At 37.2% G+C, this 25,073-nt stretch overlaps 1 protein-coding gene across 1 annotated transcript; it reads right to left on the reverse strand.

Annotated features, from left to right (window-relative positions):
• Nucleotides 1-9,993: 9,993 nt before the first annotated feature.
• Nucleotides 9,994-13,723, reverse strand: LOC110954116 (uncharacterized). Its single transcript, XM_051959644.1, has 4 exons — nucleotides 12,705-13,723; nucleotides 12,325-12,480; nucleotides 11,740-11,832; nucleotides 9,994-11,231 (listed from the first exon to the last, which is right to left on the reverse strand). Exons 1-4 carry the CDS (start codon nucleotides 13,710-13,712, stop codon nucleotides 10,911-10,913), a joined length of 1,578 nt encoding a protein of 525 aa, XP_051815604.1. The 5' UTR covers nucleotides 13,713-13,723; the 3' UTR covers nucleotides 9,994-10,910.
• Nucleotides 13,724-25,073: the final 11,350 nt, after the last annotated feature.

Raw genomic sequence — 25,073 nt, forward strand, 5'->3', positions numbered from 1 at the left:
CCTCAAACTGAGCTGTCAGTCACATCGGAGCAGGGCAGTGGAGCAATATGGCTGCTGAAAATAGCCTGTCCTCACCTCAGGCCTGTGAGGGGAACCGAGAGTCACCTGCACAGTCTGTGGTAATGTGGGGTAAAACCACCGGGCTGCAAATGTTCAAAGCCACAAATCTCCCTTTTGTGCCGCACATTGTCAAGTAAACATTGTGCAAAAATAGCCTCAGAAATAACTGTATAATCACACATTCACAAAAACTCAGTTTTCAGAAACTCTCTCCACTTCTGTAGCTTTTTCCAGTACGAGCATTTTAGGTGTTTCATCACAGATCTGCTGAAGGGATTTGGGAGCTGTCGTTGCTGCCCCTGGAAAATAACATGAAATAAATGGTTAAAACTTTCAACTCAGCTTCCTGGACTGAAATTAAAGGCTTTGGGGCAAACTGTGAGTCAGTTAGCAAATCTAACTGCTTTTATATAACAAATCAGTTTGACCGGTTGTGCCAAAACTCTGTCATTTTATTCAAAAAATTATATATATAAAAGTATAATTTCAGCTGCATTTAAATTAGGGCAGCATGTTAAAGAAAGGAAATTAGCATTTGACTACTATGTGCAGTTACAGATAGGTGTAAAAGCATATTTAAAGTGAAACAAATGTAGGTGCAAATGATTAAAGTGAAGAGTTTTTGACATCTTATTGACATAAAATAGGTGGATAATAGTGCAGAAGTGTTGCCGGAATTAAATACAGACAGGTATGGTCAGATTTAGGATTCAAAATAAGCTGTTCTTTTCAATATAAATGAATTTAAATGTTCATTAGAAAGATAAGAAAAGTTAATTTGTGGGAAGAAACTGTTGCTTTATCCGGTAGTGTTGATGCTGGATGTGTATAAGTTGTGAAAAATATTATTCATCTACAGCTATCTGCCAGTATTTGAAAGAAAAATATGCATAAAGCACTATGAAGTACATATGAAGCAGTTATTTTTCAGACTTTCCCTGTTTCATAATCTTTAACTAATAATCTACTAAAAATGATGTTTTATATATATTTACTGTACAAATTAACACGTCACATAAAACACAAATAGACACAGAACAACCCTAAAGAGATGCAAAACAACTCCAAAGAGATGTGAAGTGACCACAAAAAGACAAAATAACTACGATGAGACGCAAAACCACCAAGAACTAATAAAGAGACACAAAATGACCACAGAGACACAAAGCTACTAAATAGACAGAAACAACCACAAGACATTGAATGACTGCAAAGACACAAGAAATTACCACAAAAACACATGAAACAGCCACAAAGGGACACAAAACTACTACAAAGACAAAACATGACTGTAAAGAGATACAAAATGGTAAAAAAGACACAAAACAACCACAAAGACACACAACATTACTGCAAAGACACAAGAAATTACCACAAAAACACACAAAACTTCCACAAAGAGACACAAAACAACTACAAAGACACAAAATGACTGTAAAGACATACAAAATGGGAAGAAAGACACATAACTTGCACAAAGAGATACATGACCGCACACTGTAAAGCAAAAATGACCAATGACACACAAAATTACAGCAAATAGATGCAAATTACCACAAAGACACAAAAAATGACTGCAAAGTGATGTAAAATGGTCACAAAGACATGCAAAAATGATTGTAAAGAGATACAAAATGGTAAAAGCAAGCACAAAGAGACACAAAATGACCACAAAGACATACACAATGAGACTAAATAAATGCAAAATGACCACAAAGAAATGCAAAATGTCTGAAAAGAGATATATAATGACAATAAAAAGACACAAAACAGTCACAAAGAGGTAGAAAATAACTGTGAAATCACACAATAACAACTGAAAAGAGAAGACAAACTATGATGTGTTTTGGTGCCTCAGAAGTTCACCTGATAGAGTTTGTACATCACATATTAAAGCTGAGACTTTACCGCCATGGTTCAGATTCACTGTCAGCCACACACACACACACACACACACACACACACACAAATTAAAACATGCATTTACTCTTAATGTCAAACCAATACAACCTCAACAGAATGTTTTTGCAATCATTCGTAACCCGGGTCTACTCCAAAGTCTTACTGTGTTGTAGTCTGGAAGGCAGATAAAGTGATTTTAGTTGGTTCTATAGAAAGTATTTCAGGATTTTAAAGTTTGTATCCTGCACGTGGTGTCTTCTACTCTAAGTGGATTTGTGTTGGACAAAGCAGTTTCCAAATTTTGTCTACTAAAAGATATCTTAACCTTCACAACCCCAAACTGACTGAAAGCCATGTTGTCTTTCTTTTATTCATTTTTTGTAAAGGTCAAAATTACAAAAATTTATCATAAAAATAAACTATAAAAACATGAAGGCATCCTGGATTTTCAATTTTAATGACCTGTGCACAGTTCCACCGGGATCTTAAAATCAATATATTCATTCAAAATCCCTAAATTCTTCATGTCTTGTTCTGACATTTATCAAAGTAAACGATTTGCTTCATGCAGATTCTGTAAAAAAGAAATAAAATAAAAATAAAAATAAATTCGGAGCTCCTCAGTCAACCATGAAGTCAAAAGTTCAACAAGTTTTCCGCTGAACTGCAGGCTGTGTCGACACGGAGCAGATAGATGATGAATTTAAAATGCAATCAGTCAAATATCACCACTTTTTCCAGTATTGGTAACATCAGTGGGCATGTTTTGCTTTTGTTTTGTTGTAAAATAATACAAAATTCAACTTTTGTGTTTTATTTTTTTATGATTTGTGACACTGTAACTGTTATACTGCACAAAAACATATTTTTGAGTTCTCTCTTCATTCTGTTTCCAAAACAGTTGCTGATCTACATGTAAGAGTTAAAAAATGAGCTACGGCATCACAAAAAAGCAGGTTATTGGAGAATAAACATAAGTAAATCACATGTGCAGGTCCTAAATTTATTTACAAAATGACCTGTCCTGACTAGACAGGCAGAACCTCACCATGACATAATTCTAAACCCTAATCTTTAAAATGCTGAATATGTTTGCATACTAAAATGCATTCTACGTTGCATAATTACACCAGACAAAGATCAAGAAGTATAAAAAAAACAAGGGCGAAAACCAAGGTGACAAACACAGCAGCTCCTGCTTAAGAACCAAAAACCTCCTCTCGTTGTTTACCATTAATCTGACCAGTAATCTGTGTGCAAACTTTAAAAACTGTTCCGGCGCTGACAGTCCTTGAACTCTGTCAGACACATCAGAGATGATGGGACAGACCGGGAATAAATCTGACAGTGGCGAAAAGAAAATACGGAGAGGGCTTTCTGCTTTTATTAATAAGGACCAGGTGATGTGTGTGTGTGTGTGTGTGTGTGTGTGTGTGTGTGTGTGTGTGTGTGTGTGTGTGTGTGTGTGTGTGTGTGTGTGTGTGTGTGTGTGTGTGTGTGTGTGTCAGTATCCAGCGTCCACATCGTGTCTTATGGATGCAACAGGAGAAAACACTCATTCATCCCAGTACAATCAGTTGTAAAAGTCTTTTTTGTTTTTTTTGTTTAATCCGAGGTCCTAACAGATCCATGATACACATTCTGACATATTACAGAGGCAGCTGGACCTGTGATATGCTGATGTAGGCAAATGGTGGTCTGGACTGTTTTTTTTTAATATGCAACTGAAGCTAAGCTATAAAAATGCCCAGAAAAAATAAAAGCGATATTATAGAAAAAAGCAGATAATTATACACATTATACAGAGTGAGAGAAAAAATGGTTTAAATGAAATCTAGGGTTATTGTGATAAATATATATATATGTGTGTGTGTGCCACTACTACTTTCTTCAGCAGAAGGGAGGTTGAGGTTTTATTTGCTTTTTTTGTGTTTTTTTTTAATTCTCAGCTACATTTTTCTGCCTCCAATATTCACATTTCTGCAGATCAGAGAGGAAAACCAGAAAGTAAAATTAGCAGGTTAGCAGGTCTGTTGAGTCTAAAGTCAGTTTTCAGCCTCTTCTAACCTGTTTGACCACCAAAATAACTGTGCTGCCTTCAGAAGGAACTATTTCCTCTCCCAGGGAAGGAGGCATGTCTTTCCAGTTTAAGCTGGCCAATCAAACTCTGTATCTGAGAACCCACCTACTCAGTGAACCAATAGAACAGCTGCTCTGGAGGCTGTTTCCTGTTTAAACTCCAGGACAAGGGACGAAACTCTGACACTTGATGACTTTTTTTAAACTTCTTTTAACATGCTGCTGCTTTAATCAAACAAACTTAGCTGTAAGTATTCTCTCTCTAGCCAGTAGAGGTGCAGAATTAAACACGGTAAACAGAAAAACACACTGGTGTTTGGTTCACGCCCACATCTCTTCACAGAAGGTCTGTATATGATCAGGTAGGGAGCTTGTGCTTTCTAAAACGAACTGATGCTGCAATCCTAACTTGGTCCAGAAAACATTCTGTTCTGAGTTTGGAATTAAATTGGCGATAAAAAATGTCTTCCTTTCTTGAGTTTGTAGCAGTGCACTGTCAGACCTGTGAATACTTGACGAATAATATGTTTCTATCGAACTTCAGATGTTTCATTGAAAAATGAAGCCAAGAATTGACCGTTGAGTTTCAAACTTTCTGCATATTTGTCAGAAAACACCTATTTAGTCGTTTATTACTGTCACGTTATCACGTAACTTAAATGTTTTTAAACTTCTGAAACTGCTGGATGCTGAATGGCTGTAAAAGTGACAGCAGAGATTTCTGGGTTTTATTTATTACTTTTCTCAGAACTAATTGTATTCACTGATTTCTCCATTTATTCACTTGTTTACACATTTTAGTCTGTTCAAGGATTTGTTTATTAGTTTCTTATTCAGATTGTTATGAATTTTGCCCTTCACTTCTCTATCTAAATAAATTTTAATAATATTTATTTATTCATTATCTTATTTTATTTCATTTTACCTCTTTAAGGTTCAAGGTTACTTTATTTTTAGTGAGATTTGTTTTGCAGAAAAAAAAAAACATTGCATTTGGCATTCCATTACTAAACACACATTGAACCTGACAGGCAGGTACTTGATCAAGTGACAAAGCAAAAAAAAAAAAAAAAAAGTGCTCAGTGTCCCACCATTCATCAAAAAAGCAGCAAGGATGAGTAAAAAGATAAGGTAAAATAAATAAGATCAAGATAAATAACAATAAAACACACTGAAAAACCTTTGGGAAATCAAATCAGTATCTGGGATAAAAACTTAAAATTTAAAAGTCACAACAATAAATAGAGCTATGAAATAGGATAAATGAATGAAATAAAGTAAAATTAAGTTACAAAGCTGTTTTTATAATGCTTTGTCCTGCACATGTGGACTAAAAACCTCGGTCCAGAGGGGAGAAGCTAAAATTCACCCTGTAGAGCAGAGGTTCTCAACCCTGTTCCTCAGGACCCACTGTCCTGCATGTTTTAGATGCTTCCCTGCTCCAACACACCTGATTCAAATGATCAGCTCGTTATCAGGCTTCTGCAGAGGCTTGATAACGAGCTGATCATTTGAATCAGGTGTGTTGGAACAGGGAAGCATCTAAAACATGCAGGACAGTGGGTCCTGAGGAACAGGGTTGAGAACCACTGCTGTAGAGGATGGGAGTCATTAAGGAGTGAAAAAAACCTCCTCTGTACCTGTTTAGTGCACAGGGAGGCTGGACAAGACTGACTCACCAATCCGGCGACTGCACCCTCTCACTATTTGGTTCAGTGAGTTTTTTTCTCTGTAACAGGTGTGATCGAACCATAAATATAAAACAGACTCAATATAAGGACGCTAAAAAGTTTTCTGAGACAGTGAAGATGCTGATGGACCGCTTGCAAACAGACTTGCAGTTTTCATCAAAGTTCAATTTTTCTTCAGTTACGGTCCTCTAGTGTTTCCTCATTGCATGTGTTATTTAGGGATTATTTCCTCAGTCCTTGAATAACAATGTGATGCAGCGGGCCATTTTTTCTCCTTTCATCTGTAAAGCACATAAAAAAGGATTTTCCATCCAAATGAAAGGCAGCGCAAAGATTGAAGCAAACATGTCCGCACTGATTTTTCAGTTAATGGGGATTCTTTGCAGTCGTGTTGGTAGTTTTAATGCGCTTGGGAATCTGTTTTGTTGCATTTCTTGTGACCTGCTGCAGCCATATCCAGTTATTATAGACTTGCTCATCTTTCTGCTCAAATGTTCTGAAGCTATTTCCCTTTGCGGATTAATAAATATCTATGTCGGATTCTTTAACCAAGTGACCATTCAGACTGGTTAAGTGGACATTTGAAGGTCAGACTCCTCCTTGTTAATGATTCCACCTCCTCTTTTCTTTGCCCTGTAGCTCGGTGTGTATCTTTCCCCCTTCATGTTATTCTCATTCTGTCACCCTGTGGGGCCTTTTCTTTTCAATCCCTCCCCTGCTTCTTCACCTCTTTGCCTGCTCTGGTGCTTTGTTTACCTCCAGCTCTGGACAACCAGGCTGAAAATCTCCTGTGAAGCCCAGCAGAGCTTTGTAAAACACTCCTCCTATTCCAATTAGCAGTGCACGACAAGCTATTTTAGCTCAGAACTGTCTGTTCTTTCCTGGATAGTCTGAAGATATTTAAGTTCAGAGTTTTTCTTTCCTTGAGCCCGTTTATCTTGGGAATGTTTGAAAATCTCACCTGCTGTCTGCCAGTTGTCCCATTTTTATACTGGGAGGAAGACAACCGGAGCACATTCCTGTTTTAAATAACAGCGGTGCAGAAACTGTGACCCGGTGCAGCGCAGGTGTGAAGAACAAACTGTCTTCTCCATGTAAAAATAAAAATGCCTCCTCATGATGCATCTACACCGATCAGCCACAGCGTTAAAACCACTGACAGGTGAAGTGAAGAGCATTGATTATCTGGTCACAATGGCAGCTGTCAGTGTGTGGGTATATCAGGCAGCTGGTTCTTCAGGTTGAAGTGTTGAAGGCAAGAAAAATGGGAAGCGTAAGAATCTGAATGACTTTAACAAATGGTGACAGTTAGACAGCTGGTTCTGTAAAACTGAAGGTTTTAAGGGGTTTCCAGGTGTTACCAAAAGTGGTCCAAAGAAGAACCAATGATACCCCGTGTCAAACAAAATTGCATTCCTATACAACTAAACTACATTCTCAGTCACATTTCAAAGGTTATGTCATTTCGTTTTTTTTAATTTTTGAGATGTGATGTGATGAATAAACCATAGACTGTATATAAAGATGGACGTAGCATCTGGCTCCAAAATTGAAGCCCACCCAGAAGTGTCAAAAACTTGCAATATCACGCCGTCCGCTAGGGTTGACTCCAAAAAGCTTTTTCTCCATAGACCCCAATTCATTTTTGGAAAAAATAAAATGTGATAGACTGATTTTCTACAGCTCAGGATTTTTTTCCCGTTAGTTTTCATGGTCAAAATGAGAGATCAGGTGGCCGATCGTAAAATAAATCAATAATGAGTTTTAAATAAATCATTAAAGTTGGCGGAGCCAGGGGGCGTGGCTATACTTGATTGACAGTCCCATTGACTGGTCCTGCCCCGAGTTGCTCTCCGGTCCAGCCTGTTTGATGACGCTTTTTACGTCACTGGCTCCAAAAAATCCAAAATGGCGACCAGGAAGTAGCAAAATCCGGGCTTCATTTTCTCGGCATTGAAACCAACGGGTGACATCACGGTTAGTTTACGCCTGGAATAAATCTAAGTCTAGACTATCACCCATGAGATCAGAATTAATTTTCTCTCGTTTACTTTTGGTTTTCAGTCACTTCCTGGTTTGGTTTAGGCACCAAAACTAAGTGCTTAGGTTTAGTAAACTATAGTACATTGTTGGACACTTTTATGTTAGAAGCTTGGTTAAGTTTAGACACTGGAATGGCTTTGTTAAGGTTTGAAAACATGTCATGGTTTAGTTGAAAATATAACCCTTTCACCACATTTTTCTGGGTTACTATTGTGAATCCTGTCCCATCTAATATACATGATTGATTGGCTGAAAAGGAGCAAAAAAAAAAAAAAAAAACTGCAAAAGAAGCGGGAAAAGAAATGTTGATTAGAAACAAACATAGAAGGTATGCTTCCCCCAAAACATAATGGAGAATGTTGTCTAGTTGGATTGGAATGTATTTTTTTGGAGACTGAGTTGAGAATGAGTATCAAAACTGAACCACAGAGCAATAAAAGCAGGGTTTTCCTGAGTGTTACCAAAAGTGGTCCAAAGAAAAACAAATGATTGCCCATGTTGAACACACTTTCCACAAAACTGCATTCCTGTTCAACTAGACTACATTCTCAATCACTTTTTAAAGGTAATGTCATTTCATTTTTTACATTTTTGAGATGTGATGTGATGAATAAACCCAAGACTAGACTATCACCCATGAGACCAGAATTTGCTTTCTCGTGTTTACTTTTCAGTCACTTCCTGCTTTGATTTAGGGACCAAAACTATTTGCTTAGGTTTAGTAAACTATAATGAATTGTTTAACACTATTATGTTAGGAGCTTGGTTAAGTTCAGGCCCCAAAATGACTTTGTTAAAGTTTGAAAACATGTCATGGTTTAGGTGAAAATACGACCCTTTCATCACATTTTCTTGCTTACTATTGGGAATCCATTTAATATACATGGTTGATTGGCTGAAAAGGGGCAACCGTGAAGCAGTAAAATAAATAGAGAAGCTATGTTTATTTGAAACAAACGTAGAAGATATGCTTCCCTCAAAACATAATGGAGAGTGTAGTCTAGTTGTATTGGAAGGTCATTTTTGGAGATAATGGGTATCAAAACTGAACCATAGATCAATGAAAGATTAATGGCTGGTATGATGAATCCAATTTTCTTTTCTCTAACATGATTGCCAACAATGTACAGTTCATGGCAAAACTAGTTGCCAATTGCAAGTGACAAACCTGCAAACTGTCAAAAAACAAACCCTGACAGAGATGAAGGTGTTTTGCACTTTATAGATCTCAGTCCAGACAAGCATCTGTGGGATGTGTACAAATCACATAGTTTTACTTTCAGTACATACCACAGCTGCCCTCACAAAGTGCGTATTGTTTCATGCAGTACACATACAATTAGCAGATACTAGTTTGTTACAATAATACATCTTTCACCATTGCAGACTGTAATGCAAAATGACCTTCATCTGTTTGTGCTTTCTGGATGATTCAAGCTTGTTTATGTCTGCTGAAGTAGAGCATTGGGATATTCTTAACATACTACCTTTGACATGCTAGATACCGGGACATATTAAATCTTTTTCTAGTGTACTATATAGTATGGTAGTATGGATACTGGAGCACAGCCATACAATCTGCCACTTAAACAATATCAGGCATCAAGATGCTACCTGCAGAAATCCTCTCTACTTTTAAGATTTGGCTTAAACCTTTTATTTTTGATAAAGCCTACATGACTGCTCAGATGCTGCTGCTATAGGCCTAGACTGCTGCTTTTCTTCCCATAATACACTGATGCGAGACTCTCTTCTGTCTTTCTCTTTACATTTATATACCACTGTTGCATCACTAACTTGGCGCTTTGTTGCTCTGTAAGTATCTCTGGAGGTCAGTGAAGCCAGTAACTGCAGATTAGAGATATGTAGCTTCACATCTAAATTGAATGTTGTTGTTCTTTTGCAATATTTCTCTGTTTTCTATCTGCAAACGTGCTCTCTGTCCTTTACCCTCACCAGCTAGTCAAGGCAGATATCTGCACTGCCTCAGCCTGGTTCTGTCAGATGTTTTTTGTTCTTTTGATCCTATTGTTGCTAAGATCTTCTCAAAGGGAATCCGAGGAATACTTTGGATTTGTTGAAGTTTTTTTGTATATGTGAAGTGCACTACAAACTACATATGTTGTGAATTGGTGCTATGTAAAGACAATTTCAGATGTCCGTACACTCAAAAAAATAATTCATTGGATTAACATGATTTTATCTTGGTACCTAAATTCCATCTAAACAAATCAAGTACAACCAGCTTGCCTTGACCATGTAATTTGAACTCAACAATCATTAGTCTAATCTACATTATTTAAACATGTTGAAACAACAAAATCCCATCTTGCTGTATGAACCTTTTCAGATCTTGTTCTTTCTACAAATGTCAGTGTTGTTGAATGAACAAACATAAGCTCTGTTTGTCACACTAATATCAATCTTACTGGTTCAATTAGATTTGTGTTCATTGTTCGTACTAGTATGTATTAATTAACCAGCATTACAAAATAAAAGACTGAAAAAATTAATTCACATTTTATTCAAACATTTGTGTTTAACATTTATTTAACATACAACACAGTGCCAAATCCACCGTTGAAACATTCTAGTTGACCAAATTCTAAACTACAACAAAAAGAAATGCCATTAAAGACATAAATCTCATCCTTTGGTCCCTAAATAAAAACAACTGGAAAATAAGATATGTGCAGAATAGAAAATAAAATATATATATATATATTTCAAATCTTGTAAAATTTACACAAGGCAGGCATGGCAAAGAAAAAAACATTTGTGACTGTTATGTGAATAAACTGTACAATACAAAATAAAATCTCTGTAAAGTCACCGACAGCACAGGAATCTATAACCATTGTAGTGGCTTCTTAAACATTTTTCAGCCAAAGGGTGAAACTTCTTTAGCAACACTTTATGTAATAAAATCAGTAGTAAAGATACAACTCTATCTGTTCCAGCAACATTTAAATATAGGAGACATTTTAACTTTGGAGACTCTCTTGTTCTCACTCCACTGAGCAAACTATAAATTGTCATAACATAACATCATAACACATCATCATAACACCTAAATTTGAACTCTCAAAAGTAAACAAAATCCTCCCTTCAGACTTATTGTAGTCTTCCTCAAGCTTATTTGCTCATAAGCTTGTTCTTGAGGAACTGTGCCTTGGAAGACAGTCTCTGCCCATCAAGATCGAGGAATATCTTTTGCAGGACTTCAAAGGTGCATTTGAGCTTTGACGGGTAGCTCAGATTCAAACAGTATGTAAGTCCAAACAACAAAGCACAAGCAATTCCAATGCTCTGCAGGTTGTTAAGAACTTCCACACCTTCAATCAGGACACCGATGTCTTCTGGGTCTTCATGTCTCAGCTCCACTCCTTCCTTCCGGATTACATAAACTCCCAGAACAGTTTGCCCCATGGACGCAGTGGCCTCTGTGTCTGTGTTCTGGGATATACAAGATGAAAGACAAAGTAAGATATTCTGAGAGCTTGCACTGAAATTTTTAATTTCCTACATTTACAATTTTTTAAGGAATATAATGGAATATGTTGAAAAGCAATGGGCCTAATGGCAGCAGCTTCTTGCAGGATTTCGTTCTGTACTCAGTGCTCAACTGAGAGGATATGCCCTCTGAACTTTGGCACACCTGCTGTGGAGTTGTAGGGAAACTCCTTTGTTTTCATCAAACTTGCTGTTTCTTAACTACAACCGCTACTGGTGCTCAATTTGCCAGTTAGGAAATTAGAAAGGTTTTATACTTTATAAATTTGTTCTACTATTTGCATTAAATGAATAACAAGAAACCATAAGTAAGTGAGTGATAAACACTGAGAACATCATGCAATAGAAATTTCTTGATGCCTGAATCGTCATCCAATAGCAAGGCTAGCCCAGATTCACAGCTCAATTCTATGCCTTTTTAGTTACGGTACTCATAATCTATTTAACTCACCTTGTATTCCTTCACAAGTTTTTCGTGGTCTTCATTCAGGTAGATGCACAAGGACTTGAGGACGCATGTTCGTCTAGTGTGTATTGTGTCATCCTGACAGAAATAAAGGAACCAATTATGATGGTATTCAGCATGTTTTTGACAGAAATGTGAAAAAAGCTTAAAATTCGTGTTTTCCAGTGGGAAGTTTTGCAACTTTAACCCACCATTTATTTGAAAATACTTGGCTTTCAGGAGCCCAAAAGGGCAAGTAGCCAACATCTACACAAAATTTCAATAAAATCACACACAAAAAAAGAGGTAATTTTGGGTTGGGAGTGATTGTTCATTCTGACCAAAAAAATTCAGTGTTACCTATGACAACTTCACCTGTGGCTATGGCTTATAAGCACAGACATAAAGATGAAGACCAACTTTACTCATCCTGAAGAAAATTGATTTAAGAGTTGTGAATGTGACCAGCTTTATTCTCTGGGCACATTTCCGACACATTATACATGGTGAATCACACTCTTAAAATTGACATAAAGTCATTCCTTTATAAAATTATTTCACAAGCACAGGCCAAGCCATTTAAATACAAACCTTGGAAATGTCCATCATGACATGTTGGATCTTCCTTCCACCTGCTCCACCTTTATGTCTAAAGATCTCTATCAGACGGGGAGAGTACTGGTCAAGTGCAGCGAAGAATGTCGAAAGCAGAGGCACAGTTGATATGCGCTTGAATTCATTATCGATCTGAAAAACATCGAGGCACATGTCACTCATCCAATCAAAATGGCACAGAAATATACGGCACAAGAAGGATCAACACTGATTAAGTTATTGCTCACTGTATCTGTTAGAACAGAAAAATCTTGGACAATGGAGTGAAATTATTTATCAGATCTGACACAAATTGCCATTATTTTCTATTCTCATGCTTGTGTGCACTGAAATCGGAGCACATCAGGGACATTTACCTCTTTCTCATTGAAAAGAGCTGGCCATCTGCTTTTGAAGTCTGCAACGAAGGGTTGTCCTTGCAGAACTTCTTGCCTCCTGTATGAGAAAGTCTTGTCCATTTTTGCTGTCACTGTATGCCAATTGTCTTTTTTCATGTACTCAGAAAGCAGTGCAATTCTCTCTTCTTCAAGACTCTCGGTGGTTTCTCCTTTTGGGTGTTCTGGACAGTAATTGACTTCTGCCCTTCTTGGCTTTTTGACATTCAATGCTGCCAGAGATTTATCTTGGTTCTTGCTCTTCAGTGAATTAAGCATTACCTCGGCACATCCCAGCCCCCTTAGTTTGCTTCGGAGGTTGGCCATTTTATACTTAAGGCTGATCTTCCAACCATAACAGCCGTTGAAGGACCCCTGTTCCCACAGACAAGGGTGCTTTTTCACAAGAGCCTCAGCAACGTCATTCAGGTCACTGTCATTGGGGTAGGCTTTAAACTTAACGATTTCTTCAGACAGACGTTCCAGAATGTGAGATTTCAGTTTCGGTGAGGGGTTCAAACAAGTTCCATCAGTACAGTTCTCAGCATTGGCCTTTTCAAGTTGGAGTTCAGCTTCATAGTTGAAGGTAGGGATGGAGAAGATGCTTGGCCAAACCCAATGCCTTGTAGATGGCGATGAACCTGAAGATGAAGCAGGCTCTGTATCATCCGCATCAGAGGAGAGCGATGACGAATCCAAAGGAGTTTGGACTGCTGGAGACCGACCTATCATTGCATCATCTGTAGAATTTTGTAGGAAGACCACCTTTATAGTTGCTTTGTCCTGTATTTCTGAGATCACTGACAGGTTAACAAATTCATTTCCAAAATCAGCATCTTGGTACTGAAGTCGAAAATCTTTCTGCAATCCTAAACTTGTCTTTATTGTCTGGCACAGTTCTTCGATGGAGTCTGGTAACCCAGCGGGCAAATGTAACTTCCTGGCATCATTTTCACCCAGGATGATCCTCAGTCTTACTGGCAGGGTCATTGTCAAGACCTAAAAAGAGAAAAAACAAAAACAAAAAAGTTGAATATTTCAAAATTTAAAAAAGGTAATCACAGAAATATTTACATTATGAGTGTGCCTGTGAATGCCTCATCTGAAGTAAATCTGATCATTTAGTATCATTAAAAGTGTTTTTTATTTAATTCCAACTTATTTTGCTTTATATCAAATCTTAATCTACTCCCATATTTGCATGGACTTTGATTTAACCTTTATTTTTCACAAAAAAAACAAAGAAACACTCAAAGATGAAGACAATGTGAAATGGTCATAAACATTAAAATAGACATGAAAGGGAAAAGTTACCCAAAAATAAAATAAGTCATGTTTGTCACTTTCTTATCATATGACTTTTTTTAGTCTATAAAATAATTCTTAAGCCAAAAGATTTACATTTTTCCCAAAGAAATCTAAAAATTCACAGGAGGGTGAATGATAACAACAGAAGTTCAATTATATTTTTTAAATTATACTATTTACTTAGTTAAGTGTATTTTGATGCAGGGTTGTATGAGGTATTCATCGCTCATCTAAATAAAATGACGGCAATTGTCTCCTGTGTGGAGAAAGGGTGTGTAAAGTATAGACATAGAAATAGTGAATTGTACTGCTGTAAATGTGTCAACAAAAAGACAGATTTTAGCCACCTGAAAGTTTAAGTGTCATTATTGAACATTGCTTCTCCAGATATGGGTCAAGCAGACCATCTTACACAACTTAAAATAGCATGTGGCCTTTGAAAAAATAATTACATATCAAGAACGAAGCATGCTTTTATGACTTTATGACTAAGAAGCATTACATGTGATGTGGTAGGGAATACTTACAACATTACTCTCATTTTCCAGTTAAGTTTATGTGTCTCTTCAGAGTTACCAGATGCAGGCCTCCCACTGAATAGGCAGCTAATGGGTAGTCATCAAGTAGTTCCCCATGCTCAATCAGAGACACCTCTCTCAAATGTGATGTGTCAATTTCAAAAGCTCTGAAGTGTTCTCTATACCAACTTGAGAGTTTTTTCACAATAAAATACACCCTATCTTGCAAAATGCAAATTTGCAGAATTTCAGCAAAGTCTGGAAGACCAAATGATTTCCCATAAACAACAATCATCCCTTTGTTGTAGTTCATACCACTGCATGACACACTTCTTGTTAGATGGACCTCCGTCACCTCTGGTAATCTTTGCTTTATAGCAACTGCTATGTCACTTTGCAAAACATCAATTGGTACTGACGAGCCACTAGTTACAACCAAAGCTGGCCTATGGTCAGAAGACTGCAGGTCAGATGCAATCATGAGCTGATGTTTACCAGCAAGAGTTGATGGTATGTTTTTAAAACAATTAGTATGGCGAGCAATCTGTTTAAAGAAACTATGCTTTGCCTCGAATCTTATTGTCCATGTATGGACAAGAGGGCCAAACAAGCGAATCAGAAGAGCATAATGCTCTAAATAATGATGTTTAGGGAGAAGGTGGTTGCTTGGGAAAAGCTCTTGGTACCTCTGGCGATGTTCACTGATTTTACATTCAAGAAAAGAAATTGACTCATCTGAGTGTATAGTGGCAACGAGAAGCTCTACTATGTCCTTCAGATCCAAAACAAGATGCCAAATAGGTTCATCCTCTGGAACAAGTGGACCAATAATCAGGGGAAGTAATCGAAGCAGAGACCAATTCTCATGTGCATTTCCACCAATGTTTTTTTTCACTGAGAATGTCTGTGGTATTGCGTGAGGCCTATTGGTTTTATCTCCCCACTTATACTCAAAATTTAGAATCAATTTGTTAAGCTTTTCTAAAGTGAAATACTTTTTTGAGATCAAGAGAGAAAAACAATGAGCCAGTTCCACAGGTATTATTCCCTCAAAAAGATCATGGGCTATATCTGGAGGATAGCCTGAACTGACATGAAAATGGGCAAGACGTTTACTCAAAGCACACTCCCGTTTAACTCCAAAGCACAAGGCTGCCGTTTCTAGAGCACACTTTAAATGTTCTTCATGAAGTTCCCTGGTTCTTAATTCAAAATGAGCAGCAGTCAATGACTGTATTTCTGACTTCTTTGCTGTACAGAATCTACAGATGTATTCACCAGAAAAACTCTCCACAAAGCCTCCAAGCCCATGGGCCCCCAGGTTGTCAGCTATTACACAACTCACAGTGCCTTTGATACACTTATTCAACTGACTGATGAACACACCATGTTGTTCCAAAATTAACAAATCTTTCAAAAGCGGATCCAAGACCCTTTCAAACCCAAATGTCTTTAAATCCTCACTTTTACAAAGAACGGCCAAATAAATTGATGAGAGAGCAGAATGAAAACCAGGAGGCAAGTTAGCTAAGACCCAATATACTCCACAAAGCTTGTGCTTTTTCCGTGAGGTCCCAAGAGGATTACAAACCTCAAACTCATCAATATAAAGTTTGATGCAAATTCTCAACTCCTCAACAGCTAGAAAACTATTAGTTTTATAATGCTTACCATCTTTGAATGACCTGTAAAACTGCTGATCACCGGGCAAATCTCTGTTTTCTTTAGCTATTTGTTCTTCAATCACTTTATCCAGTAACTTTTTGCAACTCAATATTTCCTGCAATGACTGCAATAAAGGGATGTACTGAAAAGATATTTTTTTGTCAACCGTTAAGTAATACTCAATAGGCTCTACAACTCTAAAATTTAACTTGTAATACTGTTTTCGTTTATAAGACGTGGCAAGAGGACCAAACTTCCCCAAAATTTTAGCCACAGGGTTGGAAACACACACTGACTTAGCAAGTTCTTCAACAACAGATGGATCAACATGGAGGTTGTGGCTTTTAAAAATATCTGTGACTGTATGCTTCGTGAGAGGTGCACAAGCTGAACTTATCAAAAAATGAAATTCTTCCAATAACTCATCCACTCCTTTTGCTGGAATATGAAATATATATTCTAATTTTAACAAAATTGCAGCTATTTTTCGCTCAATTAGTTTTGGAAGACTTTGAACATCATCATCATCACCTTCTGTCACTGACTCGGTCTCAACTTCATCATCTGACACAACAACAGAAATGCCAGCCCTCACATTGTCAGAGGTATCTGATACTCTTACTGGGTCCACAAATCTAACTACACTAGCTTTAAAATCACCTAGTGTGTGTGGATGATGCTTCCTCTTTTTGTGTGTGTAAAATGTACTATGGACATTTGTCCTGAAAGAGCAACCATTAAATACACAGTTAACTGTTTCTATATTGCGCAGATGTGTTCCAATATGAACAAAAAAGTCTCTTTCTGTTGAGATGTCACTGCGATCACACAACTCACATTTAAAAGTTACTGAACTGGAAGCTGTTGATACAAGCTGATATGGATGACATTTATAGACATGGGCTTTGAGTCCAGTCCAAGTCTTGAATGAGCATGGACAACTAACATTTATGCACAGATAATGTTGGCCTCTTCCACAATGATGGTATAGTTTACAATGTTTAAGTAATTTGTACCTAGTTCTCTCTCTTGTGTCACAATGTCTGCACTGCCACATACACCTCACTGAAAGAACAAGACAAAACGGGGTAAGGAAATGGCAAAATTAATCTAACAAATGACTTAATTCACAAACTGACCATGCGATAATGCTACAACGCAGTGTTGTCATGGCAACACAATAGGTCAATATTATGTACATACTACATCTGGCCATCAATAGCTTTTGCTTTCAATGCATTTCTAATTCTATAAACTTTAAATGTGTAAATATGTGTACATGCAATACATTTTTTTGACAAAAGTATTTACTTACCATTTAAAAAACAGGGTGCATACAAATGATCATACAGAGACACAGATTGACTTGCACTCAATGTCTGAAAGAAACAAACAAAATAACTGTTTTAAAATCTTCAGCATTTATAACAGGACTTATATTTCTTAGGGCAGCAGCTACAGAAACATTTCTCAGTCTCAATTCAACCATAAAGTTAAGTCATATTTGGGGAAATGTGGACACACAGAACCATGGGGTCCTCCATTTTGCCCTCCGAGCAGGCGAGATGCCGCGTTCCTACGTCACAGCGCGGAGAAGTCAAAGTTAAACAAGTCTGAACTTTGACCACGGCGAGCCTGCGGTCTCACCGATCTGCCTGCTGCGCTGAGGCTTTGCTTGGCGCAGCGGCATGCCGTTGATGCCCGGCGCAAGCAAATGAAATAAATAGGTTTCAGAGCGCGGCGTCGCTGGTGCTGTGTCCGTGGACAACCGCGCTGTATCATGCATATATAGTATCGTATGTAGTGGATAAAACGAAGCCTGGAGGCAGAGAATTATGCTTCGGCATTTTAGTAATGGAATTACTCCAGGAATTGTTTCAGCTGTAACGTTTCTATTGTAAATATCTGATATTTGTTTGGATGGGTCAGAGCAAATGAAATTGACACACAAAATAAAGCATTTTACAATTTTACAATGAACATACCTTAGGACTGACAGTTGCACCTCCAAATATCCCTCAGACCTAAATACACGCAGCTGTCTATGCCCTGGCGCCAATCCGCCTCCGCACCCCCAACACACTCGTTTCTGTCATACTAACGATTGTGTTGACGGTTTAACTTTTATATACCGTGATTTAGCACAAGGCATCTTTACATTAAACAAATACCAGAACTTCAATGCATAGTTTACCACTGTAATAAATGCACAATTAGCCGAAGCAAAGTTAAGCTAGTTAGCATGTGAAAACCGAGGGACAAAATTACTAAGCTAACGAAAACTATACAACGCGGAAATGTCCCACAAACGTCTGATAAGCGCTCGCACTTTTGTACTGGATAAATTCATGCATAAATATATAAAGTACTTACTTGTAAGAGCGAAGATAACAAAGGACTGAGCGGGAAAGGACCTGACGATTCTTCAGTTATTTCCCAGGAGACCTTGGGGCATGGAGCATGCGCAGTAGCTGACCACTGGAGTCATATTGCTTTGATTAATCTCATTCTTGTTGGACTCACATGAATCAATTTAATTGGTTTGAATTTCTTTGAAACCATGTACAACCAACAAGAACAAATCATTTAGTAAACATAAACATGATTAATTCATTTCATTTAAACATATTTCTACTTTATTAATCAAACAACTGCCCTTGTTGATTTTTTTGAGTGTAGAGTCCAGGTTAGAGCGGTTTTGGTACCACAAAAGTGACCTACACCATTTTCGGCATGTGGTTTTAAAGATAGAGCTGATCTGTGTGTAATATAAACTATACAACCAAACAAAGAAGACAGGCAGAAACTTGTGGTATAGATTTGATTCAGCTTCTGTGCAGCAGCTAGCGGATACAATCCTTGCTCAGGGGCATCTCACCGATGGTGATGAGGGAAAAGTAAGCCTCGCTTTATCTGCCTCTATCTGTTTGAAAAGAGATGAAAAAGGTGAAAGAGCAGTCTGTAACCTGCAGCTCACTGATGCCAAGGCTGAATCCACAAAGCAAATCGACAGGAGGAACCACCGTATTAGATTTACAGAGGGTGTTTTTTGCATCAGAGCAATGAATTACCTTGATGTGGCACGAATTTATTTAATCAGATAAGCCTCGAACTACAGAAGCACTGAATTCACCAAAGGAACACAAAAATTAGAAAGTTATCTCTTTGTATGATTATAATTACAACATTTTTATCTCATCATTCCAAATAAACAGGCTGTGTAATAATAGGATATATTATTAAAATGATTGTAGGAGCTGGTGTTCGAGGTTATAGTGGTCGTCGGGTCAGTTAATCAGGGGAAAAGTGAGTTCTTTTTCCAAATACTGACACTTTTTCATGTAATAAACACCAGATTTTTCTCTTTCCTTTCAAAAGACATCTTCTTTTAATAATTTCTCATTTCCAAAAGAAATACTTTCTTATAATATCTGATATCTATTGATGTAAAATAACAAAAACACCACCATTTTACCCACTTGGAGTTCAAATACATGGTGTTCACAAACACACTAAATGTATACAGAGCTTTAACTTTGTTGGATATCTTACTTCCTTGATTAAAGACAGTCATTTATGCAGACAAGTCTTTGAGCTATTGTTTTGTTTACCTTAACTTCCCATAATCAAAAGCCCAAATGTGCCGTTTGGGAGAAACAGTCTTCTTAAATGTCCCACAGTACAGTGAAGTATGGTTGTTTTTGTTGAGCGTTCTTGCAAATTGCAGCGTGGCAGCGTTTCTTGATGCCCATCAGATGTTCATAAGAAGACCATAAAAGCTCCGCCAAGCTGAATCAGTTATGATTATGGCCGTATAAATTTTTCACCAGTTTTCTCTTCACTAGCTGCAAAAGTCATTGGAATGATGCATTGTAAATAAAGACGATGCAGACAGTGTTTAAGTATGAGGGATTTCTTTAAAATCCAGCCGTCTGGATTGAACATTGAGACTGTTTTACTTTATTTAGGAGAAAAATCAGAACATAACAAACCATTTGGCTCCCAGCAGCCAGACCTGTCGAGTGTTATTTTAATCCCAATCACCATCTATGCTAATTCGCTTTGTCCTGGTGTGTGTTGTTGGTGTTTATGGGTGACACCTCCATCCTCGGCTGGTGAGAACTTTGCCAAAAACGCTCTCAGGAGGGCCGAAGCAATTAAACTCCATATACCGCTAAGCTCAATATGATTTGCTCCCTCATTACATTTTGGGTTTGCAATTCTCATGGATTATACTCATGTTGATTTGCATTCCCAGTCTCACAAATGACTGCAGCGTTCTGTGCCGAGCCTCGACTTGCATCCATATCAGCGGCTCCCTCAGCAGCCTTCACCCATTGGGTTTTTTTTTATTTAGTTTTTGCAGCGACAATCACCACATCTTTCAGCAGCTGCACCGAATGAATGTGTGCATTATTTCAGTGATATGAGCTGTTTACGTTCTGTGTCTTCAGTGATGCAGTATGTTGACAGTTCACTGTTCTCTGTGATTGCAGAAATTCAAATGAATGTCGGTTTTGTTGAATGTTATTGCTAAAGGTGATACTGTAAAAAAGACACTGTTGTTTTACAGATTCCCATCCTTTGTTAAACTGCAGATAATAACTAGTGAAATCACAGGAAAAAAAATGGTGATTTACATTTCCACGGTTATTTTCCAGATTTTTCCAAGTTTTGTTAAATTAACCATAATAATTTTACAACAGAAACAAAGAAAAAAAATAGTGTAAACGTTTGCAATAAATATGTATATTAAGAGTTGACAACTGTAAATAATTTCCACATGAACAATCTGTATTCTTACACGTGGTAATTTGTTCTTTACTAGATAACATCTAGAAAAATCTGAGAAAAAAAAAACTTACATGTTAGCTGTTAAAAGAACAAAAAAGCTGTAAATAATGTCTTTTTATAAGCAGTAATTTGTTCCTTTACAGCATTTGAACATAAAGTCACATAATTTTTATATTATCTAAGTTTGTAAAGAAATTATTTTTTTACACATAATTGCTATTATTATTATGTTTATTAAGAATGGAAAAATGATAAATAATTTGTTTATAACTGTTATTTTCCAGATCTTCCCTGGTTTCTTCATAAACTCTGGTAAAATCACACAAAAGAATAGTTCACTTTTTCAAATCAAGGATCTATATTATTTTATTTCTTTTACAGCATTTAACGGCAAAATTGCACAATGTTTACTGTATATCATTTATCAAAAATAGCATTTTTTAAACACATTAATTAGGGATTGAAAAAAGGTAGATATTTTCCTACACTTATTTTACAGATTTTCCCTGCTTTGTTCAATTACAGATAAAATGTGTAAAATCACAAAAGGCCATAATTTACATATAATAAATAAAATAAAATAACAGACCAAAACTGTTAATGTCCACATTCAAAAATTAGCACTTTTTTTTTAAAGTGTTTTTTCACAATGCACGGCTGTAAAATTATACAATTTTAATGTATTTAAATCCCGGCTGTCCATATTTTACAGATATTTGCCATTATTTTCACCATTCTTTTTGATTATAGTTTTTACAGTTTCTGAACATTACAGTATTCCACCTTTTTTCTGTATTATTTCTGACATCCTTGCTTTTTTCAGTCTTTTCATTTATTTATTATTCATTTTGCAGTGCACTAAATCAGTGGCATCACATTGCTGCTCGACTGTATGTGACTGTCTGTTATGTATGTGTGTCTGATGAGAGAGAGGGACCGAGAAAATGTGTCTTGTTAGCACAGTTAAATCATGGCTTAAAATTAGTGTTCAAATGTAACATAAAGTAGTGCTGTTAACCAGTGCAGCACAAACATCCTATCTTTACAGCATTAAATGTATCACTGACTCAAACATAAAGAGTTGAAAGCTGCATGGATTCCCCGCTGCGATGTTTCATTGGCCTGAGCTCAGAAATAGCATCTCTGATTAGTTCAGCGTTTCAGCATGGCATATTTTTATTAATACGAAGTGAAACCGGCGGCCCTCTCTCTCTCCCTCTGCCCTTTTTATTTCACTGTTATGCTTGAATTCCTGTTGCCACGGCCATTTAGCAGAGGACGAAACGTTGAGTGCTTCTTGCTGCAGGTGTCTGAAGTGTGCAAGATGATTTTAACAGATACTAGACAGCAGTTTACTAAAAAACAAAACATCATCTGTGGCCGCTGGTTTAGCATGATTTCACTGTAGGCCTGCAGGTGTGTTCATTTTTCATCTTACTAAAGCAGTTTTGACTCTGCAGCATGATCACTTCACCCCAGGCTTTGTTGCATCACGTTTCTGAGGCATTTTTTTGACATTAATTGCGACTACAACACATTTTGAATTAGCATTACCAACCAGTGTGAGTGGACCAATTACCTGATCAGAGGCAGATGGCAAACAGCTGGATCCATTCCCCAGGAATTGGTTGACGGTGTCACTGCTCCGTGTTTCTGTTTGTAGCTTGTGATAACAGCAGAACAACTGTTGTTTCTGACACCTAAATTGAAGTGATCTAATCTAAAACCTATTTAGCAGAAGCATTCATATTAAGTGATGAATGGAAATTGCTTCCCCGGGGTAATTTTTTTGAATGTCAGTTCAATGTACGGGGCCTGTTCGGAGCGATGCAATTTCCTGACGTTGTTTACACGAAAGCGAGGAAGTCTAATGACCTAATATCCTCCAAATTCACAGTAAATTACACAAGTAAAAATAACTATGAAATGGCAGAGTTGCCAGTGACTTTGCAGCTTAGTCCCAGCCATGAATCCTCATTTAAATCTGATTATATTACCAGTGGACAAACAAATGTGGTCAGCGTCTCGTTGTTGGTGCAGTTTTATCCTTAAAGCACGTTATGTTCTGGATTTTAAATGTTTGGATTCAGCTGTGGAGTTTTATCATCACTTCTGTTGATGTATTATTGTGGATTACTGTTTTAGATTTTGGTAAATTACCAAAGGACGGATGAATTACATTAGATTTTGATTCGGTTTGCAGTGTCAAGAGTCAAAACCTCCATGATTCTGCTTCGGAAACCTGTTGTGTTATTGCCTTTGGGCTGGGGGTGTGTTTCTGCCCTAAATGAGAGTTTAAATATCTCAGGATCTTGTTCATGAGTGATGGTGAAATGGAGCGTGAAATGGACAGATGGATTGATGCAGCATCAGCAGCAATGCCGGCGTTGCATGAAACAGTCGTGGTGAAGTGGGAGTTAAGCTGAAAGACAAGCTCTTGATTTACCAGTCGATCCATGTTCCACCTTTCTCCCATGGTCATGAGTTCTGGATAGTTGATGCAGAAAGAGATTGCAGAGACAAACGGCTGAAATTGGGCTTAGATTTAAAAAATAGTGTAAGAAGTTTGAAGTAGCACTACTGCTCAGTGCTAGCTGAGGTGGTTTGGGCATTTTGGGTGACTTTCTTTAGAGAGTTTCTGGGCATGCCCAACTGAGAGGAGACTTCAGGACAGACCCGAGACAAGCTTAAAATCTCCTCTGGCCTGGGAACTTCATATGATCCCACAGGAGGAACTCGAAAATGTTTCAAGGGAGTGCGACGTCTGGAATGACCTGAGTGAATGATGAAAAATGATGACCGACACGTATCAGTGCCAAGTTGATAGTATGCCTGTGCAGTTTGCTGTTTGTTGTTTGCTAACCCTACTCTAATCACAGTAACAGAGTTGCTAATCCATGCTAATGTGACCTTTTTCTCAGTAGTAGAAGCTAGATATTTAGCTAGCTGTTACTGCTGACCAAGAGAACATACTTACTGATGGAAAAAATAAGTAAAAACTAAAAATAATTTGTCTTATCCTGATAATATGCATAACAGGGATGCATGAGGTAGAGTGAGACATTCAATGAAGGCTGACAATGTTATGAAAATATAACAAATAGAGGAGAGGACATAGCTTTGATCTACCCATTCTTTTGGAAAACTGTTTGATGATGTTGATTCCAGCTTATCGTGTGATTCACTGTTTTCTTCTAATTGCTAAAAAGATTACACTAACTGATTTGTTGTGGGATGCAGCATCCATGCATAATAATTATTATTTCAAATATAATGATTATTAAAAAGAATGTTCTCACAATTTCAAGAGACATCAATGGAAAAAAATAATACCCAAAACAGGAGGTTAAAATTTCATTTGAACTGTTTAATTTGAGACTCAATTTGGTCATCAGGGGGGTGGGACCAGAGAAAAATGGCATGGGGAAACTCCAGTCTTATTTGGCATTTTCAAAAATATTTTCAAACATTCTTTTCTACTATTTTTTTTTTAGATTTGGTCTTAGGTCAGGTTATTTGAAATTTCATAGATGGGATGTATAATGTCCTCCAATTTTGAATTGACCCTCAGGTATTGGGTTTACTATGTTCATGATCTTGTGTCAACATATCTGTAGCAGTATAACACCTCATATCCACATAGCTCTGTTTTTGTATATGAATTAATGGAAACTGCACTAGTTTCTATGAGAGCCAGTGTAATCTCCAATGTGTCTGCAAAACTCCTCCTTCCATTGTTTTTTTTTTTAAGTGTGTTCTAAATCATGTTGAAACATAAAATCTTGCTGAGGATTTTGGATAGACTGAACTGTGTCCAACAGGAAGCTGGAAAAATGAAGTAGCTAACTGTTAGTCCAGGTGTTCAAACATGTTGACAGTCAAATTGTGTAATTGTGTGATGAGGAACTAGTTTAGCTTGTTTAACACATGCTAGCTTTGTAACATGGGTAGAACATCCTGTCACAAAATATTTCACTAAAGTAACTCTACTTGTAGCAGAATAACACCCTTACTTCTTTCTCTCCATGTATTGTTGGACCGGTTTTAGTTGCAGTAATGCTCCATG

Source organism: Acanthochromis polyacanthus, chromosome 15 (assembly GCF_021347895.1).
Source record: "Acanthochromis polyacanthus isolate Apoly-LR-REF ecotype Palm Island chromosome 15, KAUST_Apoly_ChrSc, whole genome shotgun sequence".
Classification (NCBI taxonomy): Eukaryota; Metazoa; Chordata; class Actinopteri; family Pomacentridae; genus Acanthochromis; species Acanthochromis polyacanthus.